General features: G+C 36.8%; 1 protein-coding gene across 1 annotated transcript in view; it reads left to right on the plus strand.

Annotated features, from left to right (window-relative positions):
* The window catches only part of SCFD2 (sec1 family domain containing 2), a 401,788-nt gene that overhangs the window by 156,489 nt on the left and 223,476 nt on the right, over positions 1 to 21,823 (plus strand). The window contains exon 5 of the mRNA XM_030313874.2: positions 10,362 to 10,611. Within this exon, the coding sequence (XP_030169734.1) occupies positions 10,362 to 10,611 (250 nt within the window). The remainder of the gene's footprint in view (positions 1 to 10,361; positions 10,612 to 21,823) is intronic.

Below are 21,823 nucleotides of genomic sequence, written 5' to 3' on the forward strand. Positions count from 1 at the left end.
CTAGACATGGATAATTAAATTCAGGGTGATAAGAGCCATGGTAGAGGGAAATAGAAGCTTCTCTTGGATCACAAAGTAGGCGTATTTAACGCATCTAGGGAAGCTCTGAGGACATAACACTTGAGTTGAATCAGGAGACCAGGTGGAGAAGAGGGAAAAGAATTTTCCAGGCAGAGAGATAAGCACAGAGGCAAATGCAAGTAGTTCAGGCAAACCTGTAAGGAAAGGATTCGTGATAGATGAGGTTGAACAGTTATGTGAGCTATGAAGCTAAGACAATAACAACAACAAAAACAACAACAAAAACCCATGTCATATTCAAGGCTTTATCATTAAGGCAGTGAAAACCATGAAATAATTTTAGGGAGATCAACTTTTTGGCTTAGAATGAGATAAATCATAGCTAGAGAAAAGGGTAGTTGCAATTTAGGGCATCGAGGAAGGAATAAAGAAGAGATGGATATATCAAGTTGTGGGGACTTGGTGGCTGATTTGATGTGGCAGGGACAAGAGAGAGCTGCAGTAGAGCCCAGGTTTCTGTCTTGGTCAACTGGAAGAATAATGGTCCCACAAAATAGTATAGGGTACACAGAATGAAGAGCAGATTTGGCAGTAAAAATATTCATTTCAGTTTTAGATATGTTGTGTTCAATTTGCAGATGAGATATATAAGTGGAGAAGGCCAATGGACAATTGACTCTATGGGTAGGGAGCAAAGGATGCAAATTTGGCTGAAGATACAGGTATATAAGTTGTCTAAGTTAGTATTCAGATTAAGGTGAGATACCAAAGGAATCCACAAATACAGTGACTCAGATAGGATATTTCATTTCCCATACACACAGCCATCTAGAAGTTCTTGGTTGGTCCAGTCCAGATGCCGCTCAAATGTGGTCCACCTGACCAGCAGCATTGGTGTCACCTGAGAAGCAGTACAAAGTACAGAATCTTCAGGCCCCATCCCAAACCTAATGAGTCAGCATCTGCATTTGACAGATTATCTACATGCACATTACATTTTGAGAAGCTCTGATTTAAAGAAGCATGTTGTTCTGCGTTTCTCTCAAAGAACGTAGTGGAAGCAATCTTGCCACTACTTTATCTGCATTTTAGCCATGATAAGGGGAAAAGAGAGTAGAAAATAATGAGCTTTCTTTTTAGGATATGATATCTTTAAATCGGTAATTATTGGTATATACCATATTCGAAATTAAAACTGAGAAAATTTTGTTTTTAATTCCTTTAAAAATAACAAACCTGTTAACATGCTAACATAAATAACATATTTTTATGAAGAATAGCTATACTTCTCAAACCAGAAAGAGTAAGAATGGCGTTGGTTTTATTTTTGCAAATCTCTTTAATGTGTCACTGAGTAGAAAACAGCTGGGTTCTCATATTTGCCTCCTCATTCGGTATGCTGCCATATGTTGTTTTGGTTGAAATTTATGAAGAAAATCCAGCTTCATGCAGATACAGAGCTGGAAAAGGGAAGAATATTTTGATAGCTTTTTCAGATATTCTTTTTTGATACATGCCTAGACTCTACAAGCAGTGATTTCTTTCAAGGGTAAATTGTAATGTGGAATCTGAAAGCATATAAATGAGCTTTTTGTACTCTTTTACATTAAAATGCACTGGTCTACCCTGTATTTTGGATAGATCGTTTGTATATTCCTGATTTTCTTACATCATACGTTGGTTATTTGCAAATATTGGCTCACTAATGTATGCAAATCTTCCAAATGTTGACACAATGCATTATGCAATTGAAAATAATCACATTTTTTAATGTCACCATTGATCTCATTGTGTAAGTGCAGAGAATCTGCCAGTGGTAGATACACATTTTCCAAAATTTGAATTTTTGATTAAAAGCCAGAATTTTATCGTTGGCAATAAATATATCAATTGTTTTTCTTAAAGGAGCAAGATTACTTTGTTCATTTTTGAGAAAATGTGTGCCAAATACATGAGTCTTAATAATCATAATTTCTCTGTCATTCTTTCAAGTAACAACGGTTTTACATGACAGAAATAATTAGTTCGGTTCACACCCCAAATAATTGCATAGGTGTTTTTCCTTAAGATAACCATTGTGCTTTAGGGTACAGGAGAAGTCCTTTGTGCATAGTTCCTACTTTGTTACATAAAATATTCAAGAAACATTTATTTAAAGGTTGAAATTTTATAAGAGTAATAATTTTTACTTCTTACTCCATGGCATTCTTAAGTGAAGCTGGCTTTTAAAAAATTCCATCTGTGAATACATAGTATAGTGGCAAAGAATACAATGACTGTTAGCGTAGTTTGGAACCGTTTTCCTTGGTCTGTTAAGATCCCAGCAATTTTATCCACCATTATTTTTACACTGTTAATACAAATGTCCACATAGTCAAAAAGGCAAAGAATGTCTTAGTATTGTTATAAGAGTAGTTTTGACATCCTGAAAAGGTCGCTGGGATCTTGGGTCTATAGACCACACTTTGAAAACCACTGTCTCATATGATTATTCTGAGTTTGATGTATATTGGCTTATATGAGATTGCATGGTTTTTGGACTGCTTAGTTCTAGAAAAAATTGTAAAGTAGAAAATTTTAAGTTTGGTGTGTGTCTATTTTTTTCCTTTCTGTGACAGCCCTGGAGGCACTCCCCAGCACCCTAGTGGGACAGAGGGAATGAGTACCGAGGGACCTCTTCATGCTTGCTCTTGTTCGTCTGGCTAGTCATTGGACAAGTATTGATGGAGCCCTCTCATGGACCAAGTTCTTTGTCTGGCCTCTGGCCCTGATGCAGAGCTTCTCATGCCCTACCTCACAAAACCGCCTGTATTCGTTTCCTATTGCTACTATAGCAAATCAAAACAAACCTAGATGCTTAAAACAACATAAGTTTACTACCTTACAGCTCTGTAGGTCAGGAGTCCAACACCGGTCTCACCAGGCAAAAATCGAGGTATTGGCAGCACTGCATTCCTTTTTGGAGGCTTTAGGGGGGCATCTACCTCGTCACCTTTTCCAGTCTAGAGGCCCCTGCATTCCTTGGCTCGTGGCCCCCTTCCTCCACCTTCAAAACTGGCAGCATTGTATTTCTCTCTGACCATAGCCAGGAAAGGTTCTCCACTTTAGGGACTCATGTAAGTAGACCAGACCCACCCAGATCATGCAGGATCATCTCCATCGCAAGATCTGTAAACTTAATCATACTGGCAGAGTCCCTTCTGCCCTATTTGCTTATGACATATTCTGGGAATTAGAATATGGGCCTTTCTGGGGGGGGGTCATTATTCTACCTACTACACACTCTTCGTAAGTGTATGTTAAATATTTGTTGAAGGAGTAAAGGAACTATCTTATCCCATTGGTCATTTCTCAGAGCTTTGTTCCTCCCTGATATTGTTCATTATTTAAGGCTCGGTTGAGGTACTGTCTCTTCTGGGACTTGGTGTTCCTCTGCTGTCTTTTCAAAGTGAATGAAAACTTCTACTAAAGCACTTACTTACTGCTTCTCCACTACTGTTTACTCCTACCCCTACCCACCTGTAAGCTCCTTGACTCTTGTGTCTCGCCTTGTTCTTTGTATGCCCAGATTATAGCACAATGTCTGGCACTTAGTATACGTACGATAAACATTTGTTGATGAATTCCTGAGTGCATCAATGAATTATCCTCACACATACCAAGTTAACCAAGTTACATTTTTGCATTTTGCCTGGGGCATATCCCAGAAGTCCATTTCCCGCAAATAAGCAGAATGACTTTCATCATGGGCATTTAAAACCTGTATTAATGGCAAAACATAAGAGACTCTTAAAGATAGAGAACAAACAGAGGATTACTGGAGGGGTTGTGGGAGGGGGGATGAGCCAAATGGGTAAGGGGCATCTACTCCTGAAATTGCTGTTGCACTATATGCTAACTAACTTGGATGTAAATTAAACAATAGATGAATTAAAAAAAAAAATAAAACCTGTATTAATGGTATTAATGTAGGGATGGCCAGTGATGTTTTGGGGTAGAAGGGTCTTAGGCACTCCCTCAAGCCCCTGGCAACATTTACTAGGCTGCATCCAGGGACCCAACTATGCCTGGGAGGAGTCGCAGAGATGGGTTCTCCAGCCTCAGGTTAGAGTGGCTTTGAGTTTCACTGAGGTTCTGCAGGCCGCACCGCAGAGGAGCGAGGACGGAGCCAGCCCTGCCCGCTCTGTAGCCACAAAGCAGATGGCCTGTGTGCTCCCGTGCCTGCAGACGTAGCCCCCACAGAGCCTGACTCTGACTCTGCAGAGGTGTTTCAATTCAGCCAAGGAAAAAAAAAAGACCTTTCTAAAGACAACATGCATTTTACAGAGAGCCTTTTGTGTGGAGTTACTGGGGACTCACTCAAAAATAACAGGAGCTCCAGACTTGCAGAATTAAAATTAAAAGAAAGTTCTGTCACTCTAGACACAGCTCTAGTCTCCCACCTCCTACTAGTTGGCTCATTTATATCAAAATGAGTGAGAAATTTAATCCCTGGTACTTTATAAAGAAGCTTTTTTTTTTTTTTGCTTTGGTTGTGGTTTGCTGTGTGTGTGTGTGTGTGTGTGTGTGTTTTAATGGCAGTGTTTAATAATGTTTATATTGCCTTTAACCTTTGACTAACTTTGCAGTTACGTTCCCAGATGTGGTGTCACATCCAGTACTGGTAGGCTGCCCCTCTCTCCTTCGAGACTACGAACTTCTTATTCCTAGAAGGTTTTGAATTCCCTACCAGTCATCTTAATCACTTCTACTGGGTAGGAAAGGAGTCCATGGGGTAGGAGGTCATAGTAGTAGCAATCGGTTCATATGTGTCAGGGGCCATGCACCAGGCACTGTGCTTGGTGACTTACTTCTGTTATTAAATCTGGAGAGCAACCTTGTGAAGCAAAAGCTATGGTTGTCTCTCTTCAAATGTAAGGTCAAGTGTTTTCCCCAAAAGTAACCCTCAGAAAAGAGGGTGTCCTCTTATGCCTGAGTCCTCACCAACACAATCCCCCATTGTGGGGATTACTCTATTTTAAGTCACAAAGTAGTTTACTGTTTGGGCATTTGTGGTATTTTGCCCATTTTGCAGGTGAGGAACCTGGGACTTACATTAAGTTGCCCCAGGTCACCCAGCTGGTAAGTGCAGGCATCTATTTTTATTCCCATACTCTCATGATTAATCCTACTCAGATTCTTTCTTTCACCTTTAGAAAGGTTTCAATCCAGGGTCTCACTGATCTTTTCCTTCTTCTTGTTGAGGTTTCATTCTAAAAGCAGAGAATATCAGAAAATGGATATATATCCAGTCTGGAGCCATGCTTTTATGGGTAGTACTAGGAGGGTCTAGTTCTAAGCCAATGTGCATAGGATTCCCTCTGGTTCATCCTTGCCAGACAATCCCCCTGCCTCCCTTTGCCATTGATGGAAAGTTCATTGCTTCCTGAGCCAGTCCCTTATCTTGGCTGATGGTTCTGTTTGTGAGGAATTCTTATCAGCTGAAATTGTCTTGCCTGGAATTTTCGGTCTGACTGAAGGAGATCCAAAAGTACCTGGATTTGTCTCCCTTCCCTCGAACTCCCTTCTCCTCCCCTCTCCTCCTCTGGCCCTCCCCTTGCCAATAAATGTTTCACTTTAGAATATTTTTAGATTTATAGAAAAGTTGTCAAGATAGTAGAGAGTTCTGTATATCCTCACTATATTGTTAAGATCTTACAGTACTTAGCAAAACAAAGAAGCCAATATTGGTACATTATTATTATTAACTGTAAACTCCAGATTTTATTCTCATTTCACCTAGTGGTTTTTTGTCCCCCCAACATTCTTTTTCTGTTCCAGGAACATTTTGTAGAATGTTCCTCAGTTGGTATTTATGTGATGTTTTTATTGTGGGGTTATGTGTTTGGGAGAAGAATACCACAAAAGTGAAGTGCCATTCTCATCATATCATATTAGGGGCACATAATATCATTTGAGTTTATCACGGGTGATGTTAACCTTGATCTTCTAGGGTAAACTTCTCCTCCCTCTTCTTTCCATACACAATTTTTTAGAAGCAAGTCACTATGTACAGCCCACACTTAAGAAGAGGAGGGATTAAGCTCTACCTTCTGGAGGGGGCAGTATCTACATAAATTATTTGGAATTCTGTTAAAAACATCTATCTGTTCTGTATGTATGCATGCATCTAATTCATAAGTTGTTTGGAATTCTGTAAAAAACATCTATCTGTTCTGTATGTATGCATGCATGCATGCATGCATGTATGTATTTATGCCATCACTTATTTATATCAGTATGGCACAAAGCACATTTATTTTGGATTTTGAGTTATAATCCATTACTACTTTATTTTCTTTCTCAAAGTGTTTCCGCTTTGGCCACGGGGAGGCCTTCCAGTTGTCTCTTGTGTCCTTTTGACATGCCCCATCCTTTTGTTTTTTATGGACTTTACTTTCTGGCACAACAAGATCTTCCAAGTTCTTCTTATATTTTCCCTACCTTATCCCTAGAATCAGCCATTTCTCTGAGGACTCCTGATTCCTTTTATTTGAGAATGATGTTAGAAACCAAGATCTGACCCCTGGCTGTGCTCATTGCTACCAGGGTGTCATTACTTCTAGATTCTCACAGTGGCAGAATTAGGAAATAGATGTATGTATATCAGCCCGTGTTATACACATATCTATGATATTTCTCTGTCTACATTTGTTTCTGCAGGAAAGCTTTTCTTTTTTGAGCATTGGTATTTTTCTGGGTAGCCAATAAGGAAATATGATTCATTACCTACTATCACCAATGATAATGTTTTTTTTTTTTTAAAAAAAGGAGAAAAAGGTGAAACTGGAGACCTTGGCATAAATATGGCTTAAGAACTGAGCCATCTCTAGTCACATCATGTCATTTCAGAGATGAAGAGATATGAGTTCACTGGGACCCTACGAGGTTAAGGAACTAGTTAGTGGTACAGTCAGGTTTGGATCTGGGTGTTTGAAATGGAGTCTCTATTTCCACCACATCACATGCCTCTTTAAGACTGATTAGCAAATATTCTTGGCTTTGTATTCAACTCAATAATTAGCTTTTGGGAATGCTTGAAGCAGATTAGAATGTAATTTTAGAAATTAGGGTGCACAGGTATTACCTAGCTAACAGAAATTTGCTAGAGTGTCATTAGTGAGGGAGCTTGTTCTCTGGCAATATATTTTAGATCAACAACTTTAAAATGATGCTCTCATATGGTTTCACTCTTATGTGGATCCTGAGAAACTTAACAGGAACCCATGGGGGAGGGGAAGGAAAAAAAAAAAAAAAAAGAGGTTAGAGTGGGAGAGAGCCAAAGCATAAGAGACTGTTAAAAACTGAGAACAAACTGAGGGTTGATGGGGGGTGGGAGGGAGGGGAGGGTGGGTGATGGGTATTGAGGAGGGCACCTTTTGGGATGAGCACTGGGTGTTGTATGGAAACCAATTTGTCAATAAATTTCATATTAAAAAAATAAAAATAAAAAAAATAAAATGATGCTCTCATGGCCAGATGTTAGTGGGTAAATCTTTTCAAATGATTATGGTGATTATGTTGTTTTACTTTTTATAACTATCTTTTAAAAATCCTTTTGCTCTGGGAAAAGACTTAAAAGGGCTCCCGTAGGCTAGATACTTGATGCATATACCTGTTTTTTAGAAATGGGATATAAAGCAATGAAGGAATCTGCTTAATGTTATCCAAGATGTTGGTGATAGGGTAAAAAGGAAAAATGAAAGCTGTAGCCCCCATGGCCCCACTTCTAACAGGCCAACCACACAGCTCCTTTATTATAAATTGCTCTGGGCAGCTTGTAAAGCAAAGAACACTTGAATGTTTTTCTCCAGAGACTCCTGAGGCAATAGGACGGTCCTAGGATGCCTTCAAATGTTTCAGCCATTTCCTTTGAGAAGTGGGTGTGTTTATACTTGGTAAATCATGTCTTGTCACCATGTAGCAGTAAAATCTTCCTGTTCTTTTCCATTTGAACCTATTCATTCCAAAGACTTATCATTTTGTTATTGTTTGGTGCATTGTGAACATCCAAGTTTTTTAGTGGAAATAAATGGTAACAGCTGTTTTTCGTGTACCAAATAATATAATTGTGAACCTTAACCTTGAGATGATATATCCAAATTTTTCCAGGTGTGGAAATGACTTGACTAGAAAAGTTCATTTTGGAGTAATCATCCCAATATAGAATCACATCCAGCTGCTCGCCATCAACTTCATTCAAAGAGAGAACATTTCTATAGGCCATTTTTTTATTCCAACACTCCCTTCATAACCTGGCTTTTCCTTTTAAAATATTGCATTTTCACACACTTAAACACACACACACGCACGCAAGCACGCACACACCCTAAAGTCTCATCTTTCCTCTCTTCTGCTTTACTCTTCTCCGTAGCTGTGCCCACCATCTAGTATACTATATATTTTACTTCTTTAGATTTTTAATTGTCTGTTTCACCCAACTAGAATGTAAGCTGTGTGAGAGCAGGGAATTTGTTTTCTTCACCGCTGCATCTCTAGACCCAGAATAGTACCTGGAATATAGTAAGTGCTTAATGAACCCTTTTGAATGAATGGCATGAAAGTTGCAAGTTGTAGTCATTTGCTCCCTGATTTTAATATAAGTACAAGTAGTTGAGTTTTATTTTATAGGATTATTTTATATTATAGGTTAAATAAAACATTATTTAAAATGGGGATTTATCTGTTTATGAAAAATCTCAGAATTTGTGTGAGACATGGTATAGTTACCTGGAAGTTATTAGGTGACTCCAGAAATGCAGTACTGTTATCATATGCAAGGAATTTTGAAATTCTCTGCTAAATATCACTCGTGAAATTAGTGGAAGAGCTAAAAGGAAAAAATTTTAAGTTTTAAGATAAATTATCTTCAGATCCACCCAAAGATACCTTGAACCTTAAGTGACATTGCCCAGTTTGATCCCTTATTCTATTCACCAGATTTAGCAGAAAATGACTTTTCATTGTTATAAAAAAATCCTATGATCCAGTAATTGCACTAGTGGGTATTTACCCAAAGAATAAAAAATATTAATTTGGAAGCATATATGCACCCCTATGTTTATTGCAGCATTATTTACAATAGCGAAATTATGGAAGCAAGACAAGTGTCCACTGATAGATGAATGGATAAAGAAAATGTGATGTATATATACAGTGGAATATTACTCAGCCATAAAAAGAATGAAATCTTAACATTTGCATTGACATGGATAGAGCAAGAGACTATAATGCTAAGCAAAATAAGTCAGTCGGAGAAAGACAGTGCCATATGATTTCACTTATGTGTGGAACTTAAGAAATAAAACAAAGAAAGAAACCAAAAAACCAGACTCTTAACTATAGAGAACAAACTGATGGTTACCAGAGGGGAGGTGGGTGGAGGGATGGGTGAAATAGGTAAAAGGGATTAAGAGTACACTTTAATCATGATGAGCACTGAGTAATGTATAGAATTGTTGAATCACTGTATTGTACACTGAAACTAATATAACACTGTATGTTAACTATTAGGAATCAAAATGTTAAAAATTTAAAGACTACATGAAAATAAAAACAAACTTTGATTTTGGAATTAAAAAATCTATTCTCTAAAAAAATTTTTTTTAATGTTTACTATTTATTTTTGAGAGAGAGAGATACAGAGACAGAGTGAGAGTGGGGGAGGGTTAGAGAGAGAGGGAGACACAGAATCCGAAGCAGGCTCCAGGCTCTGCCTGAGCTGTCAGCACAGGGCTCGACGTAGGGCTTGAACTCACGAATGATGAGATCATGACCTGAGCCGAAGTCAGACGCCCAACCAACTGAGCCACCCAGACGCCCCTAAAAAATCTATTCTTGACTACTATTTGCCAAACATAGAGAATATTAAAAAGAATATGCTGTAAAATTTAAGGCAATTCCTCTGAATGTCAGCGTGTGTTTACATATATAGATGCTGACATGTTTTTGTTTTTAATCATTGCTTTAAAAATACATTTTTTAATTTAAAATTCTAGTATCTGAAGTACTTACACTTATAAAACTAATGGAGTCTTATTTGTTTAAGCAATATGTGAGATAATATAAAAGGTTCTGCAACTTGACTAGTGCAGTGTTATAAACTAGATCATTCCAAACAATCAATCTAATGCCAAATTTCTTGCAGCTTTCTCTCCAGGACAAGAAGCAAACAAATAAAAGGCAACATAGTCAGTGAACATCACAAACTTGTTTGCAAGATATCTTTGGACTGATGCGATGCATAAATTACATCTTTGTATAAGAATGATGTATTTTCATATTACCACCTTTTATTCCAGAGCATTGGGGAGTCAACCATGTCTGTTGTGTTAAATCAGCTGCTGCCCATGATGAAGCCTTTGAACCAAAGGACCGACAATGATTACAGCCCTGAAGAATTGTTGATCCTCCTGATATATATTTACTCTGTTGGTGGAGAGTTTACAGTGGACAAAGACCTGGGGGAAGCCGAAGAAAAAGTGAAGAAAGCATTGGCTCAGGTCTTCTGTGAAGAGTCTGAATTGTCACCTTTGCTGCAAAAAATCACAGGTGAGTGTTTAATAAAAAATACAGGACATAAAAATCACTGACACAGAAAAGGGTTTAAAAATAAAGGCATTTTAGGAAGAGGATGTAACCATGTTCTTTGGAGTTGTCTGGAATTTTACTAGGCCTGATGAATGCTAGCCAGCCTTTAGGACTAGGTTTTCATTGCAGTGTCCCCCCCCCCCCCCCCCCCGCCACCAGTTGTAGTGAAATGGCCTTCTAGTTGCCTGCCACAGCTCCTATTTTTAGAGCCTTGTTAAAATAGCAAAATTCTCACGGGGTATAATATCTTTAAGAAAAAATAAAATGCAGGGAAGCCTATTCAAAAAGGTTTCTGTTGACATATTTTCTTTGAAATAGTCATTTCAAGCTTTAAAAAAAACACACACCGATGCACAAACCTGCCCTAAGATGCTACCCAATGTCATAGGATTGAAAATAGCAATTTTCAAGAGTACTTTCATACTTTTGACTTCTCATCTTTCGTTTTGAATCTGAATTAATTGGTAGTATCTCAAATAATATCTAAAACATACTATTAGTGGCTGATTTGGGGAAAATATATAGTTAAATATCACAAAATGTAACCATTTTACTATGATGTAACTCATGGAGACATTCATTTCTGTGTTTCTTATCAAACTCCATATCATTTATGGGTTTTTTTTGTTTTTGTTTTTGTGGGTTTTTTTGTACAAAGTTTATTTCCATTGGTATGGATTGAGCCCAGGTCTGTTTAAGAGTGAGAAACTGTTGAAGCTTACATGCAAAACTTCAGTCCTTTAAAAACCTACCGAGTTTCCATGCATTCATGAATGTGTGCATATAGGTGTGTGTAGACCTCTCCATTCAGGAAGGCTCCGCAGAGGCACAGTATGTATTTTCCAACTTTTCCTCCTGTTGCCTGTTGTGCCTCCCTGACAGAATTTTCCAGATGGCTCAGCATGAGCCTGTGTAGTTGTTGACCTTGGTGCTCTATGCACGTGTGCATACCTGCCGACCTTTTCTGTGTTTGGTTATGGCAAACAAAACCCTGACAAGATGGAAACCCAGTGAAGTTTCCACAAAAATAAAACATTTTCTTGCTTCGCATAGAATGTATCTGCCAACTTAAAAACGTGCTTAAGGAAAACTTGCGGAATTCGCTCACATTTCATTAAGTTATAGCACTATATGTGATTACGTGTGTTTGTTGGGCTATAAATGAAGATTGACTTAGAAAAGTTTAATATGGTTTATATAGTGCCTTGAATAGTAGTTTGATTCAGAGTAAATTTCAAAGCTAGGAGAATTTAGTTGGAAATTATTCTTAAAATGCATAATTTCAGAAACAGACAACAAAGATGGTTTGTTTTAGCTGAGGTTATTTGGATGGCTTTTCTGTAACGTTAGTATGTTACTATATTATTTTGGGAATTGAAATCATGCTGTAAGAGTATTCATTTAATATTTGTTCAAGGTGTTTATTGACCCAGCATTTCACTCTTTATTAGTTTCTCTATTTATGATTGCTTAGGATATTGCATTTTCTTGCTTTTAAATGTGACTTCACATTTAAAAACACTTCTGTACATTCATGTTTGTATCAAGAAAATGAGTAGGTTTAGCAAATGAAGCTTCAAAATAAGAATTTGTGAGAGTTTCAGTATATTTAAACAATTTAGAGACATATTATTTTGCAATACAAAGTATACATTCCTACCCAGATTAACTTTGCATGTAAAGTTTAAACAGAGTGGATAAGATGCACTATTTAAATTTGGCATAAGTGAACTTACCAGTGGAATACATATGTGTTGATCAACCTCTGTGGACACCAAAAGGCTTTATTTATGATGATAGACTTTTCCTTGGCCATAGATCTGCCCCTTATTAAGTATGTTGGCTAGTCAGATGTCCTGAGAAGTGTAGTGTTTATGTTACCAGGTAGCTACTGACGAGACTTTATATCTCAGGACAAAAAGCAGTAGGATGGTGTTGGAGTAGCAGTGACTCAATCTCGTAGAAGAAGGTGGGATATTCCAGTATATATTGGATATTATCTTTTTTTTAAATTTTTTTTTAATGTTTATTAATTCTGAGACAGAGACAGAGTGTGAGCAGGGGAGGGGCAGAGAGAGAGGGAGACACAGAAACTGAAACAGGCTCCAGGCTCTGAATTGTCGGCACAGAGCCCGACGCCGGGCTCGAACCCACGAAGTGGGAGATCATGACCTGAGCCAAAGTCAGACGCTTAACCGACTGAGCCACCCAGGCACAGTATATATTGAAAGAACAGAATTGCCTTCCAGATTGCCTTCCACACGCTTGGCCTGTTGTGGATCTAGGTTGACCTGGCGTTTACCATGAACTTGCAGACAGTGTTGCGTTTATGTTATTCCAGTTTATAGTCTTGGCTCACTTGTTACTGGGTGGCGGAATTTCTTTTATGCCTTGTGCACGTTTTGGGGTTGGTGACATTTGGTTTAAAAGTATTATTGAAAGCAGGCAATTAATCAGTAGAATTCCACATTTTATATTGTAACTTTACTAATCTCAACGTTGAGAGAACCAAGAAAACAATCCTTTTTCTGTACTGAAAACTCAAGTAGGTGATCATCACCCAAAAGTGAAAGGATCAGGATTTGGACCCAGGTGTTCTAGATCTGGAGCCCAGGCCTTTAAACAAGAGATTCTAAGTCTGCCACAGGCTCACTTCCATAACCATTGCGTTTATTGTATCTTGTAACTCACGCTTGCTTACACGTACCGTTGTATGCCATGCATGCTCAATCATTCCATCATGTTATTTTATGAACGCTGAATTAATATTTGGTTAATAATGTAGATATTTGCCTGTGCTTTTTACTCTGTCTATAACAGCTGCTGATAGATGTTTCATCATACCTTCCTATTTTTGTGCATGTATCCTCTTTGTTTCTGCATTGCTATGAAGAAATGAAGATGTTATTTCTAGTCATTGAACTCTATTGGCTGTCTAGCTTTCGAAAATAGGAGTAGCAAACTTAAATTCTTTATCTTTCAATAATATCTCTTGATAATAACTGCCCTGTTTGAAGTTCATGTGTTTTATATGTTGAATATGTAATTTGCTTTTGGCAATTTCTTTCATTTCTCCCTCTTCTCCCCTTTTATGGAAAGGACAATGAGAAATTGTAGTTGGCAAAACAAACCAAAACTTAAGCATGGTCAATGGCAGCATACTATTTTCCTTTTGATAGCTATGTTTTAAGGAGGGTGGTGGGCAAAAACTCTCTTTTCTACTCACACAAAATAACCAGGACTGGCTCTCTGGGTGTCAGGAGTAGAATCTGTAAAAAGAAAATTGGTATGGCCTGAAAATGTCAGTTAGTGTGCTTTCTGAGTCTCGCTGAGTTCAAAGAGAATATCAGTTTCCAAATACGCTAGTGTTTGCATAGCAGTCACAAGAGAAAACAAAGGAAAACCATTTGAACTTTCTTCAGAGAATGAAGTCAAAATTCTAATTTTAAAGATCTGTGTCAACTTGGAATGTCATCATACAATGGGGTGTATCAGATAAAGCGTAGAGCTAAGCTGTAGAAATCCTTGATTCAGAAGTCCTGGCTCTGTCATTTCCTAGCAGTGTGTCTTAGTCGGCATATCATCCGTCTTTGAACCTTGATAATAAACATAAGTGCCCTATTGACCACTCAGTGAATTTGCTAAAAATAAAAGGATGCTATACGTGTGAGTTAATTTCCCATCCATACGCACTGTAAATAAGTAGCTTTCTCCCACTGCTGTTGTTATTTGTATAACATCTAGGTGTCACGTAGGGCAGTGCTTCCCAACCATATTCCCATTGTGACACGCATAGACAACGAGTATGTTTGCATAGTGTACCCAGGTAAGTGGACAGAACTTTTTCCTCAGAAGCGACCACTCCCAGGAGCTTTGACCACTTCAATGCCTCCGTACCTGACGTGTGAACTGAAATGAAACAGCTTGGCACACATACAAGCTATTAGGAGCAAATCAGTGCTCCTAATCAGGTGTGTTGTTCAGAAGGCTCTGGAATCAGAAAACAAAGAAAAAACAAAACTTGCATATAATTTTGACACCCAAAACCCAAAATGGATAAAGGGCCTGAATGTGAGACAGGAAACCATCAGAACCCTAGAGGAGAGAGCAGGAAAAAACCTCTCTGACCTCAGCCGCAGCAATTTCTTACTTGACACATCTCCAAAGGCAAGGGAATTAAAAGCAAAAATGAACTACTGGGACCTCATCAAGATAAAAAGCTTCTGCACTGCAAAGGAAACAATCAACAAAACTAAAAGGCAACTGACGGAATGGGAAAAGATACTTGCAAATGATGTATCTGATAAAGGGCTAGTGTCCAAAATCTATAAAGAACTCACCAAACTCCATACCCGAAAAACTGGAAAGCACTGTTCTTAAGGACACTGGGTAGGTAAACATAATCTAGTGAGCTTTCAACTGGGTTCCCTTGCATCCCCCAGAGGAAACCTAATAGAGGAGAGTTTCTTCATCAACTTCAAATGAGGAAGCAGTTAAGAATTTGTTTTTCCTTTTTTTAAAATGTTTTATTTATTTTTGAGAGAGAGAGAGAGAGAGAGAGAGAGAGAGAGCGAGCGAGCATGAGCAGGGGAGGGGCAGAGAGAGAGGGAGACAGTGGATCTGAAGCGGGCCCTGCGCCAGACAGGAGAGAGCACGATGTGGGGTGTGAACCCATGAACCGCAAAATCATGACCTGAGCCAAAGTCAGACGCTCAACCGATTGAGCCAGGCTGGTGCCCCAAGAATTTGTTTTTCAATGGGTTGTGGAAGATACCTCATGGTACTTTCAGATCTACTTTCCAAATGGAAAGCATTTTTGTGCCCTTAACCATAGTGAAACAAAGCCACATTCTACAACCAACAGTGAAAATCTAGTTGCAATGATTTATGACAGCTTTCCTCTTTTGAAAAGCTCAGGTAAATACAGACCATATAAAATTATTATTGCTATTCGTGTCTGCCACTTTATTATAAAAACTTTCATCTCTGTTACCACAGGCAGAGACATTTTAGGATGTTAGTGGAGATATATCTTTCAAACAAAGCATTTTTCATAGTTGGCCAAGTGCTTTTCCCAGCCTTGTAGAAAGTTAGTCTTTGTAATAAAATATGAAGTACTTCCAAACAGAAAATTGTAAAAGATGAGGAGTCAACAAGAAGTTCTCCTCTTACGCTTCCTTTACTCTATCACCTCTGCACTTTTTTCCTCATCTCACGGGTTTACCTCAGTAATTAATCAAATTTCAGACTATGCATTTCTGCAGATTACTGCTCCTAAGGGCACTATTCCAATTGAAAAATAGTTTTCAAATTTTCAAAACTCGTTCCCTTGAGAAGTTGTTCCTTAGACCTTCAGCATCCCTCCTGGTTTGGCAATGACAAGGCTGTTGCTATAGTGACTGGAAGAGTGATCCTAAAAGCTCATCACCAATCTTCACGTTACCCACACTTGAATGAAAACTTTGGCTCATTACAGTAGGTGATAGTGTATAAAACCATGATTACAGAATTCACCCATTCAGCTGAAGGAGTTCAGGAAGTAAGGTAAAATTTATTTTAGGAGAGATTCTACCTTCATTCTGATTTATGGATTCTCAGTTATTGTGGCGTTATTAGACTTTTCATTAAGGAATACACCTTCATTTCTACTGTTTCAGATTTTTTTTTGTTTCAGGGCTGTCAAAACAAAACAAAACAAAAAACAACTTTAAGACTGTTGTTTTCTATTATGGTTTGCAACACTCTTTGGTATAATAAGGTCTATTTTTCCTCTTGATTTCTAAGATTTCTGCTGGAAACTCTGATGAAGAACACATGTCTGCCCTAAATCTCTCCCATGAGAAATGTTGGAACTGTTACATTTAGTTTTACTGTCCAACATATTAGAATAGTTAACCACAGCACATATTACAAAACAGCTATATCAAGTGAGGTTTAAAATGTTTATTTCATATTTAAAATACATCATAAGCTATGTAGAAAGATATTTAGATCTGCCTATTAAGGTAGCTAACCAGTTAAGTAATGTTGCTAAATATTAAGGGATCACTACAAATTTCTTTCTTAAGTACTTAATTTTTTTCATGTCACATTGTAAAAACTCTCATTCTTAACTAAGACCCTGGAACAGATATTCTTGCATTAATGTGTATATATGCACAAATGTATAAGTCGTACTGTCCATCTCACTAATTTGTGTGCACATGAGGTCAATAGTAATTGTTAACGTGACAGATGGAGATTAATTATTGCTGATTCTTATTAATTGCACATTACATGGGGTATAAATTTCTCAATTATGAAAGAGAAAAAATGGAGTGCATGGAGTACAAGAATAGTTTTCTTGAACGTGTAGCATGGATGAAATAGGAGAGATGGGGTCATGTGGTTGAAAAGAGTACAGCTGTGAGGGGTGCTAGTTTTTACTCCTAATTATGCCTGTATCATAAAGCTAGTATGAAGGTTAAACGACAAATATAGTAAAAATAACTATGATTGAAATGACACTCAAGATAAAAAGATGTTAAATGTGATATCAAAAACATAAAATGAAAAAAGAGAAAAGAGAGAAACAAACCACAAGAGACTCTTTATGACAGAGAACAAACTATGGATTGACAGAGGGGAGGTGGGTGGGAAATGGGCAAGATGGGTGATGGGTACTATTGAGGGCACTCGTTGTGATGAGCACTGGGTATTGTATGGAAGTGATGAATCACTGAATTTGACTCCTGAAATGAATATTGTACTGTATGTTAACTAAAATTTAAATTTAAAAAAGAAAAAAAGGAGAAAAATGGTCAACCCTCCCCCCCCCCCAAAAAAAAAGAAAATGGAGTGGGGGAGAGTAAAAATGTTGAGTTCTAGAATAGGATCAAACTTAAGTTGTCATCAACTTAAAATAGACTGCTATAGATACAAGTTGTTATATGTAAGCTTCATGGTAACCACAAAGCAAAACCTATAGTAAATACATAAAAGATGAAGAGAAAGGAATATAAACATACCTCTAAAGAACATCAGCAGTCAACAAAGGAAGACACCAAGAGGAGATGAAAGGAACAAGGAGGAGCTACAAAAATAGACAATAAACAGTGAACAAAATGGCAATAAGTAATACTTATCAGTAAGTACTTTAAATGTAAATGGACTAAATTTTCCAAATAAAAGGCATAGAGTGGCTGAATTGATAAACAACAACAGTAACAACAAAACCAAACAAGCAAACAAGCAAACAGAAACAAGACCCCTGTCTACATGCTGCCTATACGAGACTCGTGTTAGATGTAAGGACACACACAGATTGGAAATGAAGGAATAGAAAAAGATATTTTATGAAAACGGGAACCAAAAGAAAGCTGTAGTAATTGTACTTACATCAAACAAAATAGACTTTAAAACAAACTTTAAAGAGACAAAGATGGACTTACATAATGATAAATTGGTCAGTCCATCAAGAGGATATAACATTTGTAAATATTTATGCACCTGACACAGATGCACCTAAATATATAAAGCAAATGTTAACAGACCTAAAGGAAGAAGTGGACAGCAAGACAGTATGGAATTTTAATACCCTACTTACATCAACAGATAGATCAGACAGAAAATCAATAGGGAAATACTAGCATTAAGTAACACATTAGAACAGATGGGCTTTACAGATATATGCAGAACGTTTCATCCAAAAGCAACAGAAAACACATTCTCCTCAAGTACATATGAAACTTTTCAGGGTAGATCATGTGTTAAGCAACAAAACAAATCTTAATAAATTTAAGAGGATCAAAATAATTTCAAACATATTTTTCCAATCAAAATGGTAGGAAACTAGCAATCAATTACAAGATGGGAACTCAAAAATCACAAATATGTAGAGGCTGAACAACATGCTACTGAATGACTAGTGAGCCAATGAAGAAATCAAAGGAGAAATTTTAAAAAAGAAATTAAAAAAAATACATAGAGACAAATGAAAATAATATATCAAAATTTATGGGATATAGCAAAAACAATTCTAAGAGGGAAGTTCATTATGATGTATGCTTCAAGAAATAAGAGAAGTCTCAATGTAATTTCAGACCTCAAGGAATAGAAATAGAAGAACAAATGAAGTCCAAAGTTAGCAAAAGGAAGGAAATAACAAAGATTAGACTAAAAAAGTGATTAAAAAGACATTAGAGAAGATTGGTGAAACTAAGAGCTGGTTCGTTGAAAAGGTAAAGATATTTGATAAGACTTTAGGTAGACTCACCAAGAAAAGAAAAAGAGAGGACTCAAATAAATAAAAGAAATGAAAGAGGAGATATTACAATTGATACCATAGGAATACAAAGGATTATAAGAGATTACTGTGAACAACTATATGCCAAAATATTGGAAAACCTACAAGTAATGGATAAATTCCTAGAAACGTACAATCTGAATCATAATGAAACATACAAGACTGAATCATAATGAAATAGAAAACTGGAATACACCAATTACTAGTAATGAGGTTGAATCAGTAATCAAAAACCTTTCCCAAAACAGAAGTCCAGGACCAGACACCTTCTCTGTTGAATTCTACCAAACATTTAGAATTAACACCAATCCTCAAATTCTTCACAAAATAGAAAAGGAAAGAACTCTTCCAGACTCATTTTCCAATGTAAACATTACCCTGATACCAAAAGGAGACAAGGACACCACAAGAAAATTAAAGGCCATATAATATTCCTGATAAACTTAGATGTAAAAACTCTCAACAAATGTTAGCAAACTGAATTCAACAATACATTAAAAGGATCACATTCCACCGTCAAGTGGGATTTATTCCAGGAATGCAAGGATGGTTCAACATCCACAATGTGATACACCACATTAACAAAATGAAGGATAAAAATTGATATGATCATCTCAACAGATGCAGAAAAAGTATTTGGCAGAATTCAACACCCATTTATGATAAAAATTCTCAACAAAGTGGGTAGAGAGGGAATGTACCTCAACATAATAAAGGCCATATGTGACAAGTCCACAGCTAATATTATACCCAACGGGAAAAGCTGAAACTTTCCTTTAAGATCAAGAACAAGACAAGGTTGCATACCTTCGCTGCTTTCATTATACATAATATTGGAACTCCTAGCCAGAACAATTAGGGAAAAAAGAAAGCATCCAAATTAGAAAGGAAGAAGTACAGCTGTCACTATTTGCAGATAGATAACATATTATATATAAAAAGCCCTAAAGACTCCATCAAAAAACTGTTAGAACTAATAAACAAATTCATTAAAGTTGCAGGATACAAAATCAATACACAAAATCTCTTATATTTCTATACTCTAATAACAAACTATTGGAAAGAGAAATTAAGAAAATTATCCCATTAATAATTGTGTCAAAAAGAATAAAATACCTAGGAATAAATTTAACTGAGGAGGTGAAAGACTTGTTATATTGAAAATTATAAGACATTAATGAAAGATTGAAGAAGAAACAAATGAATGAAAAGATATTCTGTGCTCATTGATTGGGAGAATCAATATTCTTAACATGTCCATACTATCCCAACCTACAAATTCAGTGCAATCCCTAACAAAATTCCAATGGCATTTTTCAAAGAAATATAACAAATAATCCTAAAATTTGTATAGAAACATAACAAAACCAGAATAGCCAAAGCAGTCTTGAGAAAGAACAAAGCAAGAGGTATCATGCGTTTTTATTTCAAACTACATTACAATGCTCCAGTAATTAAAACAGTATGATATTGGTGGAAAAACAGACACATAGGCCAATGGAACAGAATAGAGAGCCTAGAAATATACCTATGCATATGTGATCAATTAATTTACAACGAAGGAGCCAAGTATATACACTGGGGGAGGACAGTCTCTTCAATAACCATTGTTAGGAAAACTGGACAGCTGCATGCAAAAGAATGAAACTTGACCACTATCTTACATATACACAAAAATTAGCTCAAAATAGATTAAAAATTTGAACATTAGATCTGAAACCATAAAACTCCTGGTAGAAAACATAGGCAGAAGCTTCTTGATGTAGATCTTGGTAATGATATTTTTAATCTGACACCAAACTCAACAAAAGCAAAAATAAATAAGTAGGACTACATGATACTGAAAGCTTCTGCATAGCAAAGGCAGCCATCAACAAAATAAAAAACACAATTTATTGAGAGGAGAAAGTATTTCAAATTATGTATATGACAAGGGACTAATATCCAATATATATAAAGAACTCATACAACTCAATAGCAAAAAAAAAAAATCAGATTAAAAAATGGGCAGAATACCTGAATAGACATTTTTCTCCAAAGGAGACATGCAGATGGTTATTAGGTACATGAAGTAATGCCCAACATCATTACTCATCTGGGAAAGGCAAATCAAAGCCATGATGAGATATCATCTCATACCTTTTAGGATGGCTATCATCAAAAAGATAAGAAATGAAAAGAAAGAGAATAAGGGAATTCTTGTGCATTATTGATGGGTATGTAAATTGCTGCAGCCACTATGGAAAACAGTGTGGAGGTTCCTCAAAAAATTAAGAATAGAACTACAATATAAGCCAGCAATTCCAGTTCTGGGTATTTATCCTAAGAAAATGAAAACACTGACTTGAAAAGGTATATGTACCCTTATGTTCATTGCAGCATTATTCAGAATAGTGAGGATATAGAAACAAACTAAGTGTCCATTGGCAGATGAATGGATAAAGAAATTGTGTATACATATATATACAATGCAATATTATTCAGCCACAAAGGAATGAAATCTTGCCATTTGTGATAGCATTGATGGACCTCATGGACATTATGCTAAGTGCAATAAGAATAAGATATAAGAAAAATATCTCTCTTATATCCAGAACCTAAACAAACAAACACAAAAAGACAAGCTTATAGATATAGAGATTGGTGGTTGCCAGAGGTGGGGGTTAGGAGGTGGGAGAAATGGGTGAAGGGGATCAAAAGGTAAAAACTGAAAAGAAAAAAAAAGAGTACAGTGGGGAGAGGGCCTAATTTTTAATGCCTAAATATGCCCATAGGTATGTAACCTGAAAGTAAGTCACTTATCTTGCTTTGGATTCAGGATCCTCATCATAAAATGAGAGTCTTATTAGGTGACTCTAAGGTCTCTTCTTTTCCTACAATTCTGTGGTT

The sequence above is a fragment of the Lynx canadensis genome, chromosome B1 (genome assembly GCF_007474595.2).
Source record: "Lynx canadensis isolate LIC74 chromosome B1, mLynCan4.pri.v2, whole genome shotgun sequence".
NCBI lineage: Eukaryota > Metazoa > Chordata > Mammalia > Carnivora > Felidae > Lynx > Lynx canadensis.